The 21,233-nt window shown below is 39.4% G+C and overlaps 1 protein-coding gene across 5 annotated transcripts; it reads right to left on the bottom strand.

Annotated features, from left to right (window-relative positions):
- Positions 1–108: 108 nt before the first annotated feature.
- pax6b (paired box 6b) lies at positions 109–21,008 on the bottom strand. 5 transcript variants are annotated; one of them, XM_028441129.1, is made up of 14 exons: positions 20,813–21,008; positions 15,578–15,772; positions 12,608–12,661; positions 11,587–11,610; positions 9,168–9,298; positions 8,769–8,804; positions 8,469–8,684; positions 7,883–8,048; positions 4,317–4,475; positions 4,039–4,121; positions 3,784–3,934; positions 2,909–3,021; positions 2,496–2,637; positions 109–1,801 (listed from the first exon to the last, which is right to left on the bottom strand). In XM_028441129.1, the coding sequence occupies exons 2-14, from the start codon at positions 15,588–15,590 to the stop codon at positions 1,716–1,718; spliced, it is 1,374 nt and encodes a 457-aa protein (XP_028296930.1). In that variant the 5' UTR covers positions 15,591–15,772; positions 20,813–21,008; the 3' UTR covers positions 109–1,715. The 5 variants fall into 5 exon arrangements, with proteins under 5 accessions (XP_028296930.1, XP_028296937.1, XP_028296939.1 ...); XM_028441136.1 differs by lacking the exon at positions 20,813–21,008 and adding an exon at positions 15,994–16,037; XM_028441138.1 differs by lacking the exon at positions 11,587–11,610.
- Positions 21,009–21,233: the final 225 nt, after the last annotated feature.

Below are 21,233 nucleotides of genomic sequence, written 5' to 3' on the forward strand. Positions count from 1 at the left end.
AGGACGACACACCGACACAAGATTGACCAGGCAGGGGGGGGAAAAAAAGGCTTTCTTTAAGACACAATTTTTACTGTACAAAATGTTTTTTATAGTTTTCACAAAATACATTTAGAAAGCTCCATTTTAAATAAAATTAAATTGAAATATTTAAGAGACAGCGTGTAGAAGCAATGCTCAGACGTAAACCCAGTATGTGTCCATGTTCTACGTAGACACTGAAACAAAAATGGAAAAACTCAAAATGAGCATGACAGATGATGCTAGAAAAACCCTCCCCATGGTCTTCAATTATAAATAAGGACTGCGGGGCTCGACTGCAGTCTTACCAACTCTAAGCCAATGTGATGGAACAGAAAGTTTTGCAACACAAGACTAATATCTTTTAAAAGAAAAAACAAAAACATTGTGTAGTAGATGAAATACAAAGGCTTTGGTCTGTTTTACAATCAACAATGATTAGATCTGATATGTACTTGTAAACAACTGCCAAACACTGAAGTTTAAAACTCTGTCAAGCAATGTTTATTCATAATTATAGGAATTAAATATTTCTAGTTGCACATTTTTTTGACCATAGGACACTATAATACAACTATACCTAGCAGACAAATTGTACCTGACCCTAAATTTAAAAAAAAAAAAAAAAAAAATGTATCTTACGATGCATGGAACATTTATAGAATATTCTCGGGGATAGAAATGAAATCAACTTTTATTGGAGAAATCTTTCTGGAAGATTTCTAGGGAAGACAAGTACTTTACATTTTGACATAAACAAACTGGATTATATCGAAGACGCAGTCTACCATTTACAGACTACAGGTATTCTTTGACACCTGTTCTCCACACTCAATGTTCTTTGTGGCGAGCTGAAGTCAATCCAACCACCGAAGCAAGAGGTCCAAAGTTGGATTTAACTTATTGTTTTTAGAGCTCTTCTTTGCAACTTAGAGCTGATTGTAGTGATCCGGATCTAACAGGCAAGCAATCTCTGTTCTAGAGGAGCCTCAGTGGGTCGATAGAGTTCAGGTTTTCTCCACTTAATATCCATTATTAAGAAATAGGACCAATAAATATTTTTTTTCGACACAAATAAGAGTCTTCCCTCCAGCTTTTCATCTTTAATGATATGCAACAGTATCCAGAGACCATGCAAAGGCTGGTAGAAAGTCTCGATATAAGCAGATTAAAAGATAGTCATGGCAGAAACGTCTCAGGTTTTCCTTTCTCAAACAAACGCAAGACCAGCATGGTTTTCTAGCAGTTCATCTATCAGTACTTGATCTTGGTTTGTCATAATAACATACAAATGGTCATTTACAAACACACCAGAGAAAAAAAGGAAACAATGACTGAAGTTGGAGATAGAAAAAAAAACTGATAAGTTTTTGTTCCATAAAAATGTAACACCGGGCACTTTACAGAGGTCCATTTTTTGTGTCACTCCATCCTTGTTCTCACTTCCAGGTCCTCATTTTGAATGTGCCTAGAGCTACATAACAGCACAATGTCCCATTGGAAAAAGAACGAAGCCCAGAAGTCCCAGGCTCTCCCCGAGTCTCTCGCTTTCTCTTTCTTTCCTCCTCTCCTGAACGTCGCCTCCTCTCAACCCTCCCTCGCCTTCTCAACTCTCCAGTGCCGTGTTTTTGTGTGAGGAGCATTGCCGGATGGCGATGGTGGAGTGTAGTTACAGGGTGAAGTAGCTCTTCTGTCTACTGTAGTCTTGACCAGTACTGAGACATGTCAGGTTCACTCCCGGGGACTTGGACAGGGACAGACACTCCAGGAGAGATGAGTCCTGCAAAGACAGAAGGACAAACGTGTCAGTAATCAATAGAAGAAGAAAAAAAAACAGATTTGAATGTCTCAACCATTCAGAGGTGCTGCTAATCCATGTTAGCCTCGTGGCCCAGAGCATTGTGCTTGAAACACATGCAAACAGGTAGAGGAGCATGAGGTGTCACAATGCTCTGTGCACGGCTCCTCGCTATAAAGCTTGCAAGTGCAATAAATTGAGACTGTGGCAAAGGCATTTAAACAGTGAGAGAACAACAGTGAATGAATCAAATTAATTAGCAATTTAGCACGGAGGAAATGTGGTTATGCATGATTAACTCTTCATGACTGTAACCTGTATATATGGCCCTCAGAAACAGCATCCTAATGGGGTGGAACTAAACTATGGGCTGGATGTGTGGGATTGACATGATGGCCTGGAGTGGAGATGAAATGAGCTCCTTCATGCTTTTGCAGTGAAAAAATAATATGGGGAGCAGCGTGATGAATCCCTGCACAACTAAACCATGGAGTTCTTTCAAATGAACAGAAACAAAAGGAGAGGTGCTGTTGCAGGTCATGGATCAAAGGCAACTATATATATAAAAAAAAGTACCCCCAAATTACAATAAAAGGTGGCAGATGTTTCAATACATGGACTGTTTGAATTCTCTTATTTCTCATGCATGTTTAGAAACAATTAACTTTCTGCCTACCTGTTGAGGTGGTACCAGAAGTGGTCATTGATTGGCTGTTCATATGTGCCTGCATATGAGGGGGCGTGTATGTGTCGTAGCTCCGCCCATTCACAGGCGAACTGGTAGGCAGCATGCAGGAATAGGAGGAGGTCTGGCTGGGCTATAGATGAGGAGAGAATATTACATTAGCTTCGCCAACCAGAAGTGCTCAGCTGTGTTACTCATGCGTTTGATTCGGATGCGTTTGTGCTTTCACTTTAAGCCATTTTAAAGCTAATTTTGAAATATTGATTTGTTTTTTTTTTTTTTGTTAATGCTGCAGTTGAACCGTATAACATTGTGTGTTTGATTCCATTGTTATACTGTATAAAGAATCTAACTGCAGATGTTTAAACACAGATGGGGGGGGGGGGGGCGGGGTCAGTGCTTACTTGCATAGGTAGATTGTTTGCCATGGTGAAGCTGGGCATGGGTGGCAGCGCACTGTAGGTGTTTGTGAGTGCAGAGTCAGGTCTGCCCAGCATTGACCCAGTGGTAAAGGACACTGTAAGGGGACAAAAACACAATTATTAACTCTGATATTTCCAATGTGCAGCATTATTCTCATCAAATATCGTGAGAGCCTGACAGACTCAAACTGACTTTACTCCATTCATTTCATTTCATCACAAGCACCTAGAACTACAGGGCCTCTTTACACTGCATGTATTATTTCAACAAATATATCTACATATAGATATAGCCTTAAAAAAAAAACACTTTACATGCATATTAATAAATAGGACGAGTTTCCACCTTAAATAGTACAGTCGCTGTTAAATGATGAGTAGAAAAAACAAGCACATTGTAAATTATCTGATACCTGCACCTTAGTGAAAACTAATCGTCGAAGCTTTTTTTTTAGGCAAACCCACATATACTGTACTAGGGTAGATGACACAATATTCCTGAAACTGTCCATTTAAAAAATTATAATAATGTTTGGTGAACCTGAAGTAGGCCTAAATGAAAAGGTAATATTTCATACTATATACAGATGTGCATCAAAAAGCGGATTCTAATTTAAAACAAATAATACATGATAATAACAGATGATGCTATGCCTTTATTTGTCAGATCCAGCCCATCTGATCTATAGTTTGGCACCTAAAGACATATATTTTTAATACTAATTGATCATTTTCATTTTTTTTATTGCATTGTACAGTTAATATCACGGTAATAAATAAGGTTGGCTATGACAGTTAATAATTTTTTTTTTTGGTGTATGCTGAGGACTACTTTCTGTGGCGGAAGGTGCCCCTACCCGGTGTGGTGGGCTGTGGGATGGCCTGGTAGACGCTGGTGCTGAAGCTGCTGCTGATGGGGATGTGACTGGAGGAGTTGTTGGCCTGTCTGCGCTGGTTCCGCAGCTTCTCCTCTCGCCTCCACTTTGCTCTCCTGTTTGAGAACCATACCTGCCACCAGAACACACACTTTAGTTTCATTCCGCACAATGTATGTATTTATTTATTTTCTTCATGCAGATACATTTGAATCGGTGTGAGTTGGAATCACTCACTTGTATTCTTGCCTCTGGTAGGTCGATCTTTGCTGCTAATCTTTCTCGGGCAAAAACATCCGGATAGTGAGTTCGTTCAAATTCTGTAATGCAAGAAGAAGAAGAAATAACATTAGGAAATGCATAAATCAAATATTGTGGGTTTTTTTTCCTAATTGCATTCTCTATACAAATATTTAATTATCAGTGTAAAAAAAAAAAAAAAAATTTTAAAAAATCAAATAATGCAACTTTTGCCTTTTGCAATGACATTTTAAGAATGATATATTAATATGGACCTTTTTCCAGGGCCTCGATCTGCTCCTGTGTGAAGGACGTGCGGTTCCTCTGCAGCTTCCGCTTCAGCTGCAGCCGCATCTGGGTCTCCTCTGAGTCCTCTCCGTTAGAGCTGATGGAGTTGGTGTTTTCTCCCGCTCCGTCCTGTTGTTGGCAGCCATCTGACATAGAACACACACACACACACACACACTTTAATGGAAATATACATTCATTTCAGCTAATTGAAGAATAAATTATCTTGCCCTGTGTTGTATCAGCCTTCAGCTAATTGTACAGGCCGTGGTGTGACATCATTAATTAAAGCCCCCATTATGGTTCATTGAATGCAGGATTGGAGGAATTATTGCGATTTCTCACTAATGTTTGCAGATCACAGCCTAAAGGCAACAACGGGCGCACTGTGAAAGGAAAGATGATGAAAGCCTTCTTAGTTAAAGTGTTTGTAAAATATTGTGGGAAAAACAGGGCCGACGAGGTAAAGGTTGCGCGCACTCACTGCGCCCCAACAATGGAGTGTGTTCCCAAAAGGTTAAGAGAAATGTGACAAGATGTGGCGAGCCTCTTTTCAGGGACATGAAATGTTTTAAAAACCCTAACTCTCTTCAGAGTTTTTTTTTTTTTTTTTTTTTGGGGGGGGGGGGGTACGAAGCAGCGCTTCAATGGCCGTTCCCATATGGGCGTTGGCATCGCCATTGAGGTGACCACCAACTTTTGAATAGGAGAAGACGCTTTTCAGAGTGATACAATGCCCTCAGGAGTAAGGGAAACCATTAAACTATGGACACAGGCAGGGACGAGCAGTGAGCCCTGGGTGGTGGGTGTAATATATGGGAGGGGGGTGGGGGTGGGGGGCGCATTGGGTGAGATGACAAAAGGATCGTCTCTCTCTGGAGGCGCTCGGGCTATAGTGCTTTGGCATTGTGCGCACGAGGATCCCAGTCAACAGAGCTTTGAGTCCAGTGTGTTAACCCTTATCCACTACCATCATTAATCACGTCCCGCGGCCAGCTACACGCCAGTCAGGATTTCTGTCTTCAATTGGAAACAAATGAGTGAGGAGAGAGCATGAACAACCTAAATAAGGCCAATCTATTCACCGCTGCCTGCCTGTCCGCGGTGGGGCCCAAAGGCCCCTCCAGTGCCAGTGCGAGGCTTATCGACTAATGTCTGTCTTGTTGTTGGACATCATTATCACACCAAGAAGTTAATGTGAAATTAAGCAGCGGGTGCGTCGATGGAGAGTCGTTTATAGTATCTCACCGACTGCGCACGTGAGCTGCGTGCGTGCGTGCCTGTGCGCGTGTGTGTGTGTGTGCGTGCGCACGACTTCAGATCGGATTCAAGTGTTTGTTTGTAATGTTTATTTTATTTTTATTTGTATTTATTGCAGGTGCAATTGTTTCCAAACTGCGCGTGTTATTGTAAAGAAATGCAGGCCTTAACGCAGGCCTAAAAACACCTCCATGTTATATGTGCACACGTTGTTTCACTGACGGAAAACGTTTCCTGTCAATTTCTTTGCTTCATTTTAGACAAAGTATTCTTCTATGTATCCACGCTATTTTTGTTTCTTCACTCCCGGATAATCCATAAAAAGGAGTGAATGCGCGGCTATTATCCGTATGCCAGACCCTCTGACGCTGGAATGGGATTTGTTTTCTTTATAAAAGCGCTGGGAAATAAACTCATTCTTTAGTATCACGATGTCTCAGCCAGTGAGGCGGAAAAGCAGCAAAAAAGAGATACCGAACCAATTGCGGCACCTTTCAGCTGCTGAGACTGGATCAAAACACTCTTGAGAAACCGCTTAAACGTGAAAGAGAAAGTGAGAGACTAAATCCTATAGACGGGATTTAGGGCCATATAGCAACCAGTGAGAAAAAGAAAGACATGAAAGACTAAATCGGTGAGGACTTTTCTTTTTTTCTTTTTTTCTTCTTCTTCTTCTTCAGTCGGTCCTCTTTAGGATAGAGTTGTCTTATTTTGGAGGCCCTGTCACTCTCCATGTCGTCTTTATGTTTGCTGAGCCGGCCTCTAACAGACTATTTAAAATATATAGGCCTACAGCAAACTTATTATTATTATTATTATGATTCTGATTATTATTATTATTATTATTATTATTATTATTATTATTATTATTATTATTATTATTCTGATTATTCTGATTATTCTGATTATTATTATTATTATTATTAATAATAATATAAATTTAATTAATATCATATAATCAACTATGATATTAGTAGTTGCTGATTTGTCTCAGTACTCATTAATAGTCGTGTCTTTTTTTTCTTTTTTTTTTTTTTTTTTCTTTTTTACAGCAAATGCATGCTTTAGTCCTGTCTTTTAATATATGTTGTGTTGTGTGTTGTTTTAATTTTGTAGCACTTTGAGATTTGGGATCAATATTATTATTAAATTGGCTTTTAAATAATATATAATAATCAGAATCAGAATCATAATAATGTTATTTTTCTCTGTTGTGTATTTAAGTTAACTGCTTTAAACATATTTATACAATAATAATTTTATATTCTTTGAATTTGAAGCAGATATAAATATTATCAATTGTGCATTTTATTTAATGTACTGCACTTTGCACTTTTGTTTCATAAGTGTTCTATAAATAGTGTAATATTTTATTATTATTAACTTTTCATTCAGGCCTACTTCAGGTTCAACAAACAACCTGTTTTTTCAGACTTTACAGTTTATTATTATTATTATTATTATTATTATTATTATTATTATTATTTTAATAATAATAATAATAATAATAATAATAATAATAATAATAATAATAATAATAATCGTTTCCGGTGTGCTGGGTGAACCCTGAATTAATCAGTGAGTATTTGGATTAAAAATTAAAATAAAATGATGGTGTTTCCTGCATGGGGCTGACAGAAAGCTCTGTGAGGAGGAACATTTCCTCAGCAGCCTCACCATCTCCACACTCCTGCATGTTGCCATAATGATAGACAAAGCCTCCCCTAATGAGCAATTACAACGTAGCGCAGAGCGTTCCCATAACCAAGCGTTCCTTTGTAGTAATATCCGCCCGTACTGATGCTCTGCAGCTCTGCCCCCGTCAGGAGGGGAGGGATGTGCGGGCTGTTGGATGGACACCTCTGCTGAAAAGACAAGCTGCTGTCACGCACATCCCTGTCTGGGACAGTGGAGGCATTCAGGCTGCTGAGGATGGTCCATGGCTCCCTCTGATCCACTGCTCTTAATTGGGGGTCTTGTTAAGGGCATCAAAATCATGCAGTATAAAATAACTGTGGGTCAGAACCTTTTCATTTCCTGGTGCACATCAAACCCAAATGTGAGTTCTGTGTTTCTTCGGGGCTTTGCAGGAGAAGATAAACGAGGTGATCATGGACAACTTATTATTTCCAAACATTGGTGCATGCGTCAAGGTGTCTTTATTGACACTGTGTGTGTGTGTGTGTGTGTGTGTGTGTGTGTGTGTGTGTGTGTGTGTGTGTGTGTGTGTGTGTGTGTGTGTGTGTGTGTGTGTGTGTGTGTGTGTGTGTGTGTGTGTGATAATGAGGCTCACCTTGGTTGGGCTGCCCTGGCACTGATGTTCCGGGGTACCAGCCGGGCCGGGTCCCCCAAGTTCCTGTCTGACCGTTGAGCATTCTCAGCTTGTCATACATGCCATCTGCGCCCATCTGTTGCTTTTCACTAGCCAGGTTGCGGAGGACTCTGTTTATTGATGACACCTGAATGACAAATTGCATATGATGGAGAGAGAGAGAGAGAGAGAGAGAGAGAGAGAGAGAGAGAGAGAGAGAGAGAGAGAGAGAGAGAGAGAGAGAGAGAGAGAGAGAGAATTAGGATTGCGATTTAGATGCAGCCTTACTACAGAGAGAGAGAGAATGCACTCACGCACACAAAACTATGTGTTCTTAATATATCTGCATGAGAACATGACAAGTGTGTGCCTCTAATTGACTGCGCATGTGTGGCTGATCACATTATAAATAAGCAGCAGTGCGCGCCGCACAAAACACCGTGCGTTTAATAAGACTGAATGGTTGGATGCCCATCTCCTTTTCCTCCAGTGCATCAGCAAAAAAAAAAAAAAAAAAAGTAATTTCATGTGGTAAATTAATGAAATGATGACCGCAGCTTACACTTACGCTGGGGATGTTGTCGTTGGTGCACACGCCCTCCGACAGAAGTCTGTCACGGATCTCCCAGGCGAAGATGGACGGACACTCCCGCTTGTACTGCGCGATTTTCGCGACCACCTCTGGAGTCGCGACCCGGGGCTTGCTGCCGCCTATTGCTCTCGGTCGTATGGAGCCAGTTTCATAATATCTCCCCAGGATTTTGCTCACGCAGCCGTTGGATACCTGGATAGAAACCAGAAGACACAATTCACATACATTATTGACGACTAATAACGGAATGTCTAAGATGGCGCAAATAATTATCACCTTTTCACTATCCAGCACTTGGACTTCATCATGGGTCTATGAACACAAAAAATATGCCTTGAATTGTAAATTAGGCATTTATTCCTTATAATATAAGGCAGCTCGCGGTCCGTTTGCTCTTCTTATTCTCAGCAGCAGACGTTATATAAACTATTGTTAATTTTATTATACCTGCAGCCTTTAACCAAGCATAAAATCCAGTTTACATTTTACATATAACATGGATTTTGTCTTTAAAAAAAAAAAAAAAAAAAAAAGTCGAAACATAGTTTAGGCCTACATCATGTAGTATGTGTTCCTTGGAGGGGTTTCTATTAAAAAGTAGATTTTAGTTACAGAGAGAGAGAGAGAAAGAAAATAAAACGAGTGCTTAAAAGTAAACAGGAGCGGAATTGTCACCTGCAGTATCCTGGAGATGTCGCAGGGTCGAGCACCGCTGTGCGCAAGTTCAACTATTTTCTGCCTGGTGGAATCGGGCAGCGGTCTGCCATTAACAAACACACCACCGAGCTGGTTTACGCCACTGTGACCTACATGGAGACAAAAGCATCTGGGTCATCACATCACATCACAACTCCCGGGGAAAGGAAATGATTGGGAATGAACCACATTAGATAAAGCCTCAAACAATTCACTGAAGGTCCAGATTGAAACTTTTTTTTTTTTTTTTTAAATAAATAAATACAATTATTATAGTAATTCAAAGGTATCCTAAAGCTTAAAGTGCATGTTAGGGTTCAGTCACATATGAAAACACATTGCGCAGGTATCAGAGTATAATACATGCAGAAAACTGAACTTAAAGAAGAGCAAAAGCACACATTTCAATCCAAAAACATGCAAATAAGCATGTCTCCCATTATGACATCAACATATCAGCTCTACGTCAAGCCTAAGAAAGCCGACAAGCATCGGTAATACAGTCCTCAGATTTCATCCCCTTTACGCACAGATGTGACTCATCATTCATAAACAATACTGTAGCCTATAAGGAATCATACACCAATAATAAACAAAAATGGAAACCGAGCTAAAATACTGTGTAACTTTTGGTAACATTTACATGCATAACGATTTTTTTGGAAACGGTATTAAATAAAACTGGCAAACTGTCTATTAATGAAGGTCAAAATTACGCAAAACGACAGAAAAGAGTTGATAAAAGCTCAAGATTATTGCTTTTAAAAATGTTGGTTTTTAGAGGAAAACGTTTCTGAATGGTATGTTGTTTGTTTAAAGCAGAGAATAAGCCCGCAAACCTGCAGCCGAGAGGGAGAGCTGGCTCCCCGGAGTGCCTGCGCTGCTGCGCTCTGATCCTGCGCTGCCTTCCCCTGCGCTGCCGCCCGCTACATTGACTCCGAGAGCAGAGGCTCCTTAGCAATAAATAAGCTCCAAATATAGAAGAGGGGGAAAATATGATGAGCCTGCCTGACATTTGTCTTTAAAATAAAGCTAGCTGCACGTCAAGTTTGAGCTTAATTTCTGGAAATAGGCGGAAGTCGCCTCGGATCATGCATGGGAGGCTAATTGAAAAGATCAGTTGGAGCACTTGTGGCAGGCATGTCACTTTATGACACCGCTCTGCTTTTGAAAATCGCATCGTCACGACAAATAGTAGCATGATAAAACGACCCTTTCTGTCTGCATTTGGATATCACTCAGACAAAATTGGACGCTACTCGTTTACCCTCCGAGGGAGACTTCGTTTTAAGGTGGCCGGGGGCGAGGCGCGCTCACACAAACGAGGGCGCGCCTCGATTCTTAACATATTAAAAGTGACATGCAGTTTTTTCCCCCCCTTGTTTGTATTTGACAACAAATGCTCACAGCCACTGCAGTCTTGTTGTGTGCAATCGGTGGGCGTCTTTACTCCCAAACGTGCCACACATTGCTTTACAAACAGACCTTTTTTTTTTTTTTTTTTTTTTTACACCGTTAGAAAAAAAAAAGGGCGGCTTGTTTAACTTGTGTGGGAAATTAACCTGTTTAACCATGTATTATATCGCTTTAGGCTGCAATGTGTAATAATCTTACAACGTGAATCTGATTGATAGAGTAAAGCCATTATCATCCCCATGTGCTCTATTTGGTAATTCCAAGATTAAGTGGAATTAATAGACTTCCTCTCCCCTGCTCTGCGGATTCTCCATCACTTCTGATTTATATCTGTCATATAAGTCAACAAGATCAATAAAAAAAAAAAAAAAACCTGTCAGATAATAGCTTTACATATAAAATCAAACTCTCCCCAATGTTAAGACTTAATCATGGCACAATTCCCTCAAGTGCCCAGAGTCAATCTCGCCCGCTGGCGCTGATTATGCGCCTTGTATTCTATTGCAAGTAGACTAATAGGAAAACATATGGTGTCAATTTGGACGCTCCCCACCATATACACCCAGGAGTTATTAGCACAAAAGCCAGCGAGGCCGGCGCGACCTTTAGACAACCCAAAGGGCCGGGTCCAATGATATCTGCTCGGCAATTCGCACCACACATCACACGCCAAGCCAGGGGAGCATCCCATTAACATCAATCCACAACCACCGGGTGTTTGTGCACAGCTTTGATGAGCTCCTATAATAATGGACACTAGCAATGTTAAAGAAAACAGTACATTAATAAATAAAATAATATATAGATTTTTATTTTATTTTATGTTTTCTCAAGAAATACCACCAGCAGCAGCGTTCGTTCCTGTTTTCTGCACTCCGGCTCACATTGGATTAAAAAACATTTATTTATTTATTTATTTATTTTTTTGACTAATTACAACACAGGTATATGGAGAATAATGTAATAAAATTATTCCACACACCTTCATCACAGATGTCATACACCTCTTGTCCAGCAGCAAGAGAGAAAATGTTTCATGTTTATCCTTTTATAGTTTCAACACGCACACACACAAACACACACACACACACACACACACACCAACAAAATTAAAATGATATATATTCAATTTCATCATGGGCCAGCACTAAAAACTTCATCTTGTTATGTTTCTCATTGGAACCCACGACAACATCATGGCTGTTGTATATATATTCATATTTATCCTCCAACTCAGCCTATATCAGGGAGACCTGCGGTTATATATGAGCACTTTCTTTCTTTCTTTCTTTCTTTCTTTCTTTCTTTCTTTCTTTCTTTCTTTCTTTCTTTCTTTCTTTCTTTCTTTCTTTCTCGTTATTCCTGCAGAAGAATATGGACTCATCTACATAAGACATTATTGCTATTCCTCATGTTTCATGCAGGGCTCTTCTTCTTCTCTAACGCAGCTAATCTAGTATGCAGCCTGGCAGCTACCTCTAACGCTAATGCAGACGGCTGTGCAATTATTTAATAGCAACTCAAGCAGAAACAAAAAAAAAAATCTCTCTTTCAGCCCAACCCCCCCTATTCTCTCTCTCTCTCTCTCTCTCTCTCTCTCTCTCTCTCTCTCTCTCTGTGTGTGTGTGTGATTAACTTGTTCAATAATAACTTGTCTATCTATCACTGTAAAATATATATATATATATATATATATATATATATATATAAAAATAAATTATCAGCAATGAAACAGCCATAATATCATCTCCTCCCTACAAACTCAAAGCCATGCTGCAAACTGATGCGTTTCCACATGTTTCATGTTTTATGCCTAAGAATCAACCTGTGCAAAATGTCAGTGGGTGTCACGTCCTTATTCAACAACATCACAAATTGTAGTTATTATAAAAAGAGGGGAAACATGTTGGGTTTTTTTTACAAAAAAAAAAAAAAAAAAAGCAAACATTTAAAATAAATAAATAAATTAATAAAAATAAAAAAAATATATGAAAGCAACTTACTGTTCTGCATCATTGAGGCTACGCCAGACTCCCACGCAGCTTGGTTGTGGTATTCTGAACATCAGAGGGGAAATAACAACATTGGTTAGCATCAAATCATCCACCTACTGTATAATAAGTCTCACTAAAGTGTCATAGTATTTGCATTATTTATTTAAAAGTATAGGCTGCATTAACCATCTACTGTATGTTCGTTTGGTTTTAACTTTGCTCTGATCTGATTTTTTTTTTTTTCTTTTCTTTTATACACATTAAAGATGGATAGTGGTGAAATTTCACAACCTCAGTGTATATATATATAGATATATATATAGATGTATTTTAATTAAACTTGCCTGGAAACAGAGTTGACTGTCCACTCTATAACAATTTAGTCAATCATCTGCCGTTTGCACTACTTAATGTCTCCCTATAGGACAAAGCAAAACAACACATTAGCACAACCACAGCTACACTGAAAACTAAAGTGTGTTAGTGTTTGTTTTTCTGGCCTATATCATCACCACATATAGTTAGGCCTGTTTCCTACATGAATTAATTGCAAACTAACACACTAGGGTTTATAATTTGATGCGCTTTTATCTCTTTTACAGCACACTTGCATTGAGTAGGTTTTACTAGAGCTGGTGTAAAAAAAAAAGAAAAGAAATCAGCCCTCATCATCCCAGCACGAGGCTTCTGCAAACGTCCTAAACTTGACATGCCTGCTTTAGTGCATGTTTAAAAGGGTGGACTTGACACACGTTGTCTATACCTCGCCTCACTGCCCTGCAATAGTCCAGACTAGGAGGGGGGTACATATCTGGCCCACAAAAGCCTACAGGAGACCCAACAATACAACACCCCAAGTTTCTCTTTCCATGCCTTCGTGTACCCAAAATCCAGGACGAAAACTCCAGGCCTCAACCACCACTAGAAGCAACACACCAACAAGTTCAGATTAATACAAAAGAGCCAGAGGCATGAATACACCCCCTCCATGCACACACACACACACACACACACACACACACACACACACACACACACACACACACACACACACACACACACACACACACACACGACCGTGACCCCAGTGAATGAATGCAAGTTGGTTTTTTTTTTTTGTTTTTTTGTCTTTTCTTCTTTCATTTCTATTAACTCAATGTATGCAAAATGTAATGCAATTTCTAGTTATAAATATTTTCTATCTTCTGTGCTGCTGGTGCGAGTTGTAAAGCGGGTGAAAAGACACAACAGCGCAGTAGGGCGCTCAATTGGAAAAGACAAATGCATTAAAGCAGCCATTGAATGGGGAGGACAGATAAAAAGGGGGCCAGGGAGGGAGAAGTCTGAAGTTTTCATTTTCTCCCTCCGTGCAAAGCTGTGTTGTGTGCGGAGCAAAATGGCCTGTAATGTGGACTGCCTTCAACACATTCACTGTCTGTTGTGTGGCCGCGGACCAGTTTCTGAGACGCACCAATACATTTAGATTGTGGCTTTTCTTTGACGCCTTAACAAACAGAAGCTGCTCGGTCATTAATCACATTCAGATTCCATCACATGCACCACGAGCTTAATAAGTCCAAAAGTTGACCAATTAGGAAATTAGCTCGCTCTGACAACTGTTATTATTTTTTATATATATATATTTTTTGTGTAATGTAATCTAATTAGCCACACCGCTACAACTGTATTGATTTAAAAGCTGGAAACAGTGCAAACACAAATATGTGTATGTATGGTGTACACTGCATGGCGGCAGGCCTATACACAGCTTTCATGGCTCAAGTGGTTAATCATTTATTTAGGGTCGAAAGCTCAAACGCAGTTGTTCCTGTGAACTAATCTGCATTTCTTTTGCTTTAGTAATCCGGGGGACAACAATGTCCTAATGCTGTCTGCTCATTATTACCGCTTTATAGATGATGCTTTAGCGACAAGCCATTTACAGTAAGTAGGCCTGATCTGAGCCACAGTACTGTCAAGAACAACTGAGAGATATATTCAATACACTTTTAGACACTTTTTTTAATTTAATAATAATGAAAAAACATTTATTTTCAACATGTTTTCTCTTATTTTAGATATTATTTTGCTAAAAGCATTTTAAATATCTATGAATTACTGTATATAAATGACAAAATAAATAACCAGTTACAACATATTATAAGTACATGGTTTAATCTGCGTGTCTAATGCATATAATAATTAAAATACGCCCACAGATTTTTTTTTTAAATAGTAATGTTTAAGAAAAAAAATATATATAATTTTTTTTAATTATAAAGCCCATATTTAAGAATTTATATTTATATTTACGGTATGTGCTGTATAAACTGACCAGACTTATTTACTAAACGAGACAACGAGAAAAACATATTGAAAACACTTGTAAAATTAAAAATGATATAAAAACAAAAGTCGCAGTGATAGAGAACAGCCTCAAAACGCTTAAAAACACTTAAAAAAAAACAAAAACAAAAAAACGCAGAATATTATCAGTCACACAAACACTAAACTATTCTAAGGAGCTTTTTCTGCCTTTTTCTTCTTCTTCTTGCTCAGAAAGCGCATGGGTGACTCGCCTATGCATGAATCAATCTGACACCTTTTCCACAACGGGTCATTGCGCCCCATTCTCCACGATGATCACTGTCCTGGCCCAACGTGACTTTTTACTCTTTGCTGTCATAAATAAAGCGGTGAGCTATCCGCGGGGCCTATAAACGCCACAACAAAATCGAGAAGAAAACACGGACAGAGACGCTGAAGGCTGGTCGCACTTTTTCTTTTCGGAGAGTCCAGACAGAACACCCTAACATCACCAGCACTGGACCAGCCCTATACACCACATAATAATAATAATAATAATAATAATAATAATAATAATAATAATAATAATAATAATAATAATAATAATAATAATAATAATAATTTTGTTGTAATAAATCATTTTTTTGAACTAACTCCAGGTCAGGTGCTCACCTTTTTGGGGCATCTTGAGTCGTGTTTAAAGTCCTTGGTAAACGGTAGACTACAGCCCAGCTCTCCACGCCACAAAGAAAGAGGGAGAAAAAAAAATGCTGACCAGGATCAGTCTCTCTCTCTCTCTCTCGGGAAGTTTTTAGAAGAGGAAAAATTAGTTTCCAGCGCTCTTCGGTGGAGACGGAGGGGGTATCCCTGCGAAGGAGACAGAGATTGACAGTGAACTCAGATGTCAGGACGCACGGAGTTTGGCGAGGATGTGCGCTGGCGTGTGAGAGAGCGAATGAGCGAGTCGGGAAGAGAGAGAGTGGGGAAGAGAAAGAGAGAGAGGGGGCGAAGGAGGAGGGAGGGAGGGAGGGAGGGGTGGCAGCGTGGTAGGAAAGGAGGAGGAGGTGGGGGTAAGAGAATGAACACACCTATGCTGATTGGTGATGGAACAAGTGTATTAATGTATGTGTTCCTGGTCTGCTGTGTGTGTGTGTGTGTGTGTGTGTGTGTGTGTGTGTGTGTGTGTGTGTGTGTGTGTGTGTGTGTGTGTGTGTGTGTGTGTGTGTGTGTGTGTGTGTGTGTGTGTGTGCGCGCGCGCGTGCATCGTATCGCCTCGCCTCCCTCCGCCGCTCTTCACTGGCCCATTAGCGCGACCCGACCTCTGTCATCATCCCCCATATAAACACTTCCCCCTGCACCGCAGCCAGAGCGGGAAACGGGGCCGAGCCACGGAGGGAGAGGGAAGAGAGAGAAAGCGAGGGGACAGAAAGAAACACACACACACACACACACACACACACACACACACACACACACACGCAGAGAGAGAGAGAAAGAGAGAGTTCCACTAATCAGCCCACGCATGCAAATAGGCTGCGCTCATGTTGCCCCATTGCAAAGACTTGGAGAAGCCCATTGGTTGGAATGCTCCATTCTTCCAGGCTGTGTATAGTGCACTGCTCCAACCTGAGGCCATAGCATGGGAAACTATATAGCGCACAAGTAAATGTCTAATAACACCAACTAATAAGGGCTGCAACACATACTTTTGTTGTTTTAAAGTTTGATGATGGAGTTTTTACGCATGGGATGCAGGTGGTGCTGAGGCTTCCTTTGACAGAAAATGACTTTGACATTGCCAAACCTTCACATAATCACAAATCTGAGCTCCAAAAACAATGCTAAAAGTTTTCTTTAGAAAAAAGTGTTTTGTGCTATGACTAAAAAGCATTCCTTTAGCTTTAAAAGTGAATATTGGTTGCGCCTAAAGCCACAGGGCCTCATCATCACCCTCCCCAAAAAACCGTCCCATTCTGTCCACCACCACCACCACGTGCTTTTGTTGATTCTTTGGAGCATCACTTCCCTCTGAATAAGTCTTACCCCTCATGTCAACAGGAACGCCATGCAGCGTAAAGAGCGCAACCTTTAGGCAAGCTCGGCTGCTTTCCCATGGACACATTGGCGCGGCTACGTCACTGTGACCTGACAGCAAATAGCACGCGTAAATAAGAGTGAAGCAAATGACTGCAATGGCCACGCGTTTCCCCTTTCCAAAAAAAAAAAAAAAAAACTGACTGACCATTAACGCACACCTCAGCGCACCCAAAAGCAACCCCTCTGCGCCCGCGTTGTGTGGGCAACACCAGCCTCAGTACCTCAGTACCCCGCTGGTCCTCCCCAAAAGTAGCACCGAGGAGTGGAGAATGAGGTTTGTGGCAAAACTGCTACAGAAAAGGGGGTGCATGAAAGGGCAAAGAGAAGGGGACACACATGCAGGGGGAGGGGGATGGGAAATGCGTCTCCTTTTTTTTTTTTTTTTTTTTTTTTTTTTTTTTTTTTTTTTTTTAGGGGGCCGTGAAATGAAGTCACAGAGAGCTACACTTGACTTTCTGTGACATGAGAAAAAGTGGAAGGAGTCAGGGCTCATCAATAAAACACTTTGGAGGTGAAAGAGGGCTCCCTAACAACCATCGCATTCCTCACTGCGGGTTCAATGAGTAGACGAGAGAGGGAGAGAGAGAGAGAGAGAGAGAGAGAGAGAGAGAGAGAGAGAGAGAGAGAGAGAGAGAGCAGGGGAGAGAGAGAGAGAGAGAGGAGGGGGTGAGGAAGGTTTGAATGGGGCCCTCAGTGGGCCGTTGAGATAATGAGCTGAGAGGACCGGCTCAAACTGTCACCGAGGGTCCCGCGGTGAGGAACAACACTTCGGCCAATACTCCTTCATCAAACAAGCCGTAAACTAAACGAACACATTCATGCATTTCTCCTGCCTGCTTTGTTTCTGTATACGCACTCAGACTGGTGGCTCAGCCCATGGGCCTATACCGGGAACTCATGTAGCTCATATCAGCTAAGGAGGGGGTTCCCAAACATTTTCACGTCAAGGACCCCCTTATTAGACATGCATTAGACCAAAAACACTCCTCCTCCTCCTCCCCCCATAGCCCACTCACAAACACATGGACGTGTTGGTTTTAATTTACTGTAAAAAATAATAATAATTTTTTTTTTTTTTTTTAAAATCAAAGCAGGGTAATTAATATTCACTGAACTCCAAAAGTTTGATCGTGGAGTTTTTTTTTTATTTAGTTTTTTTATTTTTTAATTAATTTTTTTTAAATTTTGTTTTTACTTTATCTAAAAATAAATAAATAACAAAATTTGTTTTGATTTTTTCCAGATCTACATAAAAAGTTATGTGTTTACATCTGAATAAGTGAGTGTAACTTTATCCTGACTATATGTTAACAGCCAAAAGTTAGAATTTTGACATTTCGTCCAAAATATGAAAGACTTTCCATCCTGACCCACATCACACACTCACTGTGTTAAATCCACGACCTGCTATTATGGTGCAAATGTTATTGCCACTCGTCACAGATTGTTGCAGCTGTCAAAACCTCCACTATTACCTCCCCTCTCACTGAAAGACTGATTCCCAGATGAGTGCGTCAAGTAGTTTTCTTTGGAAACAATGCCTTCAGCACGTTATTGATTTCTTTATTTAGGGTGTAAATCTTCTCGAGTTTTGTTGTCTTTCTAAAGATGTTTTTTTTTTTTTTTCTTCGTTATTGTCCTCTGAAATGTCACTGCCGCACCAATAGGTCAACGATAGATCCAAAGTATATAGTCCAGGATAGACGTCACCTTTATGTATTTATTTCAGTGTTTAGTTTGGAGAGGTTGGGATTGTTGTAGGGGTCTCGGAGAAAGACAAAAAAAAAAAAAAAAAGTGGGTGATGCTGAGAAAGCAATTAGCCCAATTCGGATTAGCAGCAACTAATGTCAGAGGCTCTGAAAGGAAAGCCTAATCTGGCCACTATTTTCCCCTGAGGCAGCCTGGTATTTGGACCCCTATGGAAACTTTTAAATACAAGAAATGAAAGAAAAAGGACCAGAATAGAGGAAAAAAAGAAACATAAGGATTGAAGTGAAGTGAGGAGAGAAAAAAGCTGGTGACGGGGTTAAAGTGGAGGGTCAACTGTCCCTTATAATTACACTCATTTTAGGTTTAAAAAAAAAAAACAACATTTTTACTGATGATTTACAATGTTTGGAATTGGCATGTATACCATTAGATGACATTTTAACCTGATTTATCATCTCATGGTTGATGATCTAAAATTAGTATACTAATGAACCATGGTTTATTTATTTATTTATTTATTTATTTATTTATTTATTTATTTATTTATTTATTTATTTTATTTCTATTTTTTTCATGCACTGTGCATATACACTTCATAATGTATATAATATTATTTTTCGATAATGTGCCAATGAAGTTTGAGTGGGAGACACACATGCCAAATGTTATTATATGAATTGTTTTTAAACATATACCCAAACATTAAAAAAAACAAAAATCACATATTGTCAATTGTATCATATCAAGTGCAGTTTTAACTACACATTATTATTATTATTATTATTATTATTATTATTATTATTAATAAAAAAGAAACATTGTAAGTGTAATACTTAGAATATATTTCCTTTTATTACTTGCATACACATTATTATTATTATTATTATTATTATTATTATTATTATTATTATTATTATTATTATTATTATTATTTGTTTCCTGTCATTCACTCCGGTGGTGTGTTAAATTGATTTACACCATTGGGATATATGAGATAACAGGTGTATTATTTACATAAACAATCTACACATTTATAATGTTTCATTTGAATTTGAAGGAAAATGTCCTCCACGTGCTGTATATTTCATTAGTTTTATCGCTTGGCCGCACACGTGGAACTCCAGCCGCCCCCTCGGCTCCTCTGACGGGGATTCATTTCTCTGTCCATCCGGTAAACAAGAGGAAACATAAACCTGTGATCAGGAACACCTTTTTGGAGATGAACTTGTTTTTCTTATTTTTTTGTGTGTGTTTTTTCTTCTTTTTTTCCCCACCTTGAATGATCAAGAAAATGTTTAAACCAGCAGCAGACCACAGTGAGCACGTTTTTAAACGACTTTACAAATTTAACTTTGTTTTATTAAAACACCTTCACTAGCCATTTATTTCACCATCTATAATCATATCTTCTTGTATATATAGATGGATACACAGCGCACGTTTGTATTCATGTGTATAAAAGGAATAGTGCGTTTCAATGGTTTTGATGCCCACGATGCTACACAAATGCCCTCTCCTGGCAAAAGGAGAGGTGCCACAGAGCTGGTCAAGGAAAAGTCTGTGATAATAATAATAATAATAATAATAATAATAATAATAATAATAATAATAATAATAATAATAATAATAATAATAATAATATTTTTATTTGGTTTACATTTCACTGGTTGACAAAGCTTTAAAAATTATTTATTATGCTATTGCAGCGTCAAGGTGAAAATGATCTGTTGATGTCATTATTTCCACTGTGCTACGCACGCTTTATTGCATATATCTAAGTACTCGTAATAATGGACGCTTTTACATAGTGAACACGGGTAAACGCTAGTAATTACACGCGTGCGAGTATGATGGACAATTAATCAAAAACCAGCAGCTGTGTTCAACGTGGTGTATCCATACTGTATACAGATCGAAGGACAACAACGCGCTGCAAACTTTTGCAAACTTCCCAGATAAGTAAAGGCTACAATCAGTGCGTAAAAACGGCATTAACACGCGATCCAAAGAGGTATGTGTGTGATTAGATATTTCAATCATAGAATTTCAAAGTAAAAAAAAAAAAAAAAAAAAAAAAAAAAAAAAACACCCAAACTTACCGGACAAAATAAAGCAGGGGTGTAACTGGTATCCTGTGCGCATTAAACCGCCTCTTTCCTTCTTGGAGATCTCCACCGCGCCACGGAAACAGAAACTTGTAGGTCCCGGTCAAAATCTATCTATCTACAGTATATCTACCTTTGTCTCCGTTGTGGAGTTGAAATGTCAGTGAGAAACAAATGCGCGACTCTTACTTGTTACTTTCTCTTCAACATCAGCTCCAGTTGGCAGTGATTGGTTGGAGCGACGGGGCGACGTCACACCTTGGACAGGACGCACAGCGCCGAATAGGGAAGTGCGCTAGGTAGAGTCCATGAGCACACCGGCCTATGGTGACTGTCCCAGCGTATATATATATATATATATATATATATTGGATCAAAACGTTGTTTAGTGCTCATTTCATTCTATTTATCCCAG

The sequence above is a fragment of the Gouania willdenowi genome, chromosome 3 (genome assembly GCF_900634775.1).
Source record: "Gouania willdenowi chromosome 3, fGouWil2.1, whole genome shotgun sequence".
Classification (NCBI taxonomy): Eukaryota; Metazoa; Chordata; class Actinopteri; order Blenniiformes; family Gobiesocidae; genus Gouania; species Gouania willdenowi.

Bases quoted from the DNA above. Each gene is read 5' to 3' on its own strand.
- pax6b (XM_028441129.1), bottom strand. The intron at 11,611-12,607 runs GTAAGTTGCTTT...CTGCTGGACAAG, and splicing joins AGCCTCAATGATGCAGAACA to AGGTGTATGACATCTGTGAT. The intron at 8,805-9,167 runs GTGACAATTCCG...TTGTGTTCATAG, and splicing joins ACATCTCCAGGATACTGCAG to ACCCATGATGAAGTCCAAGT.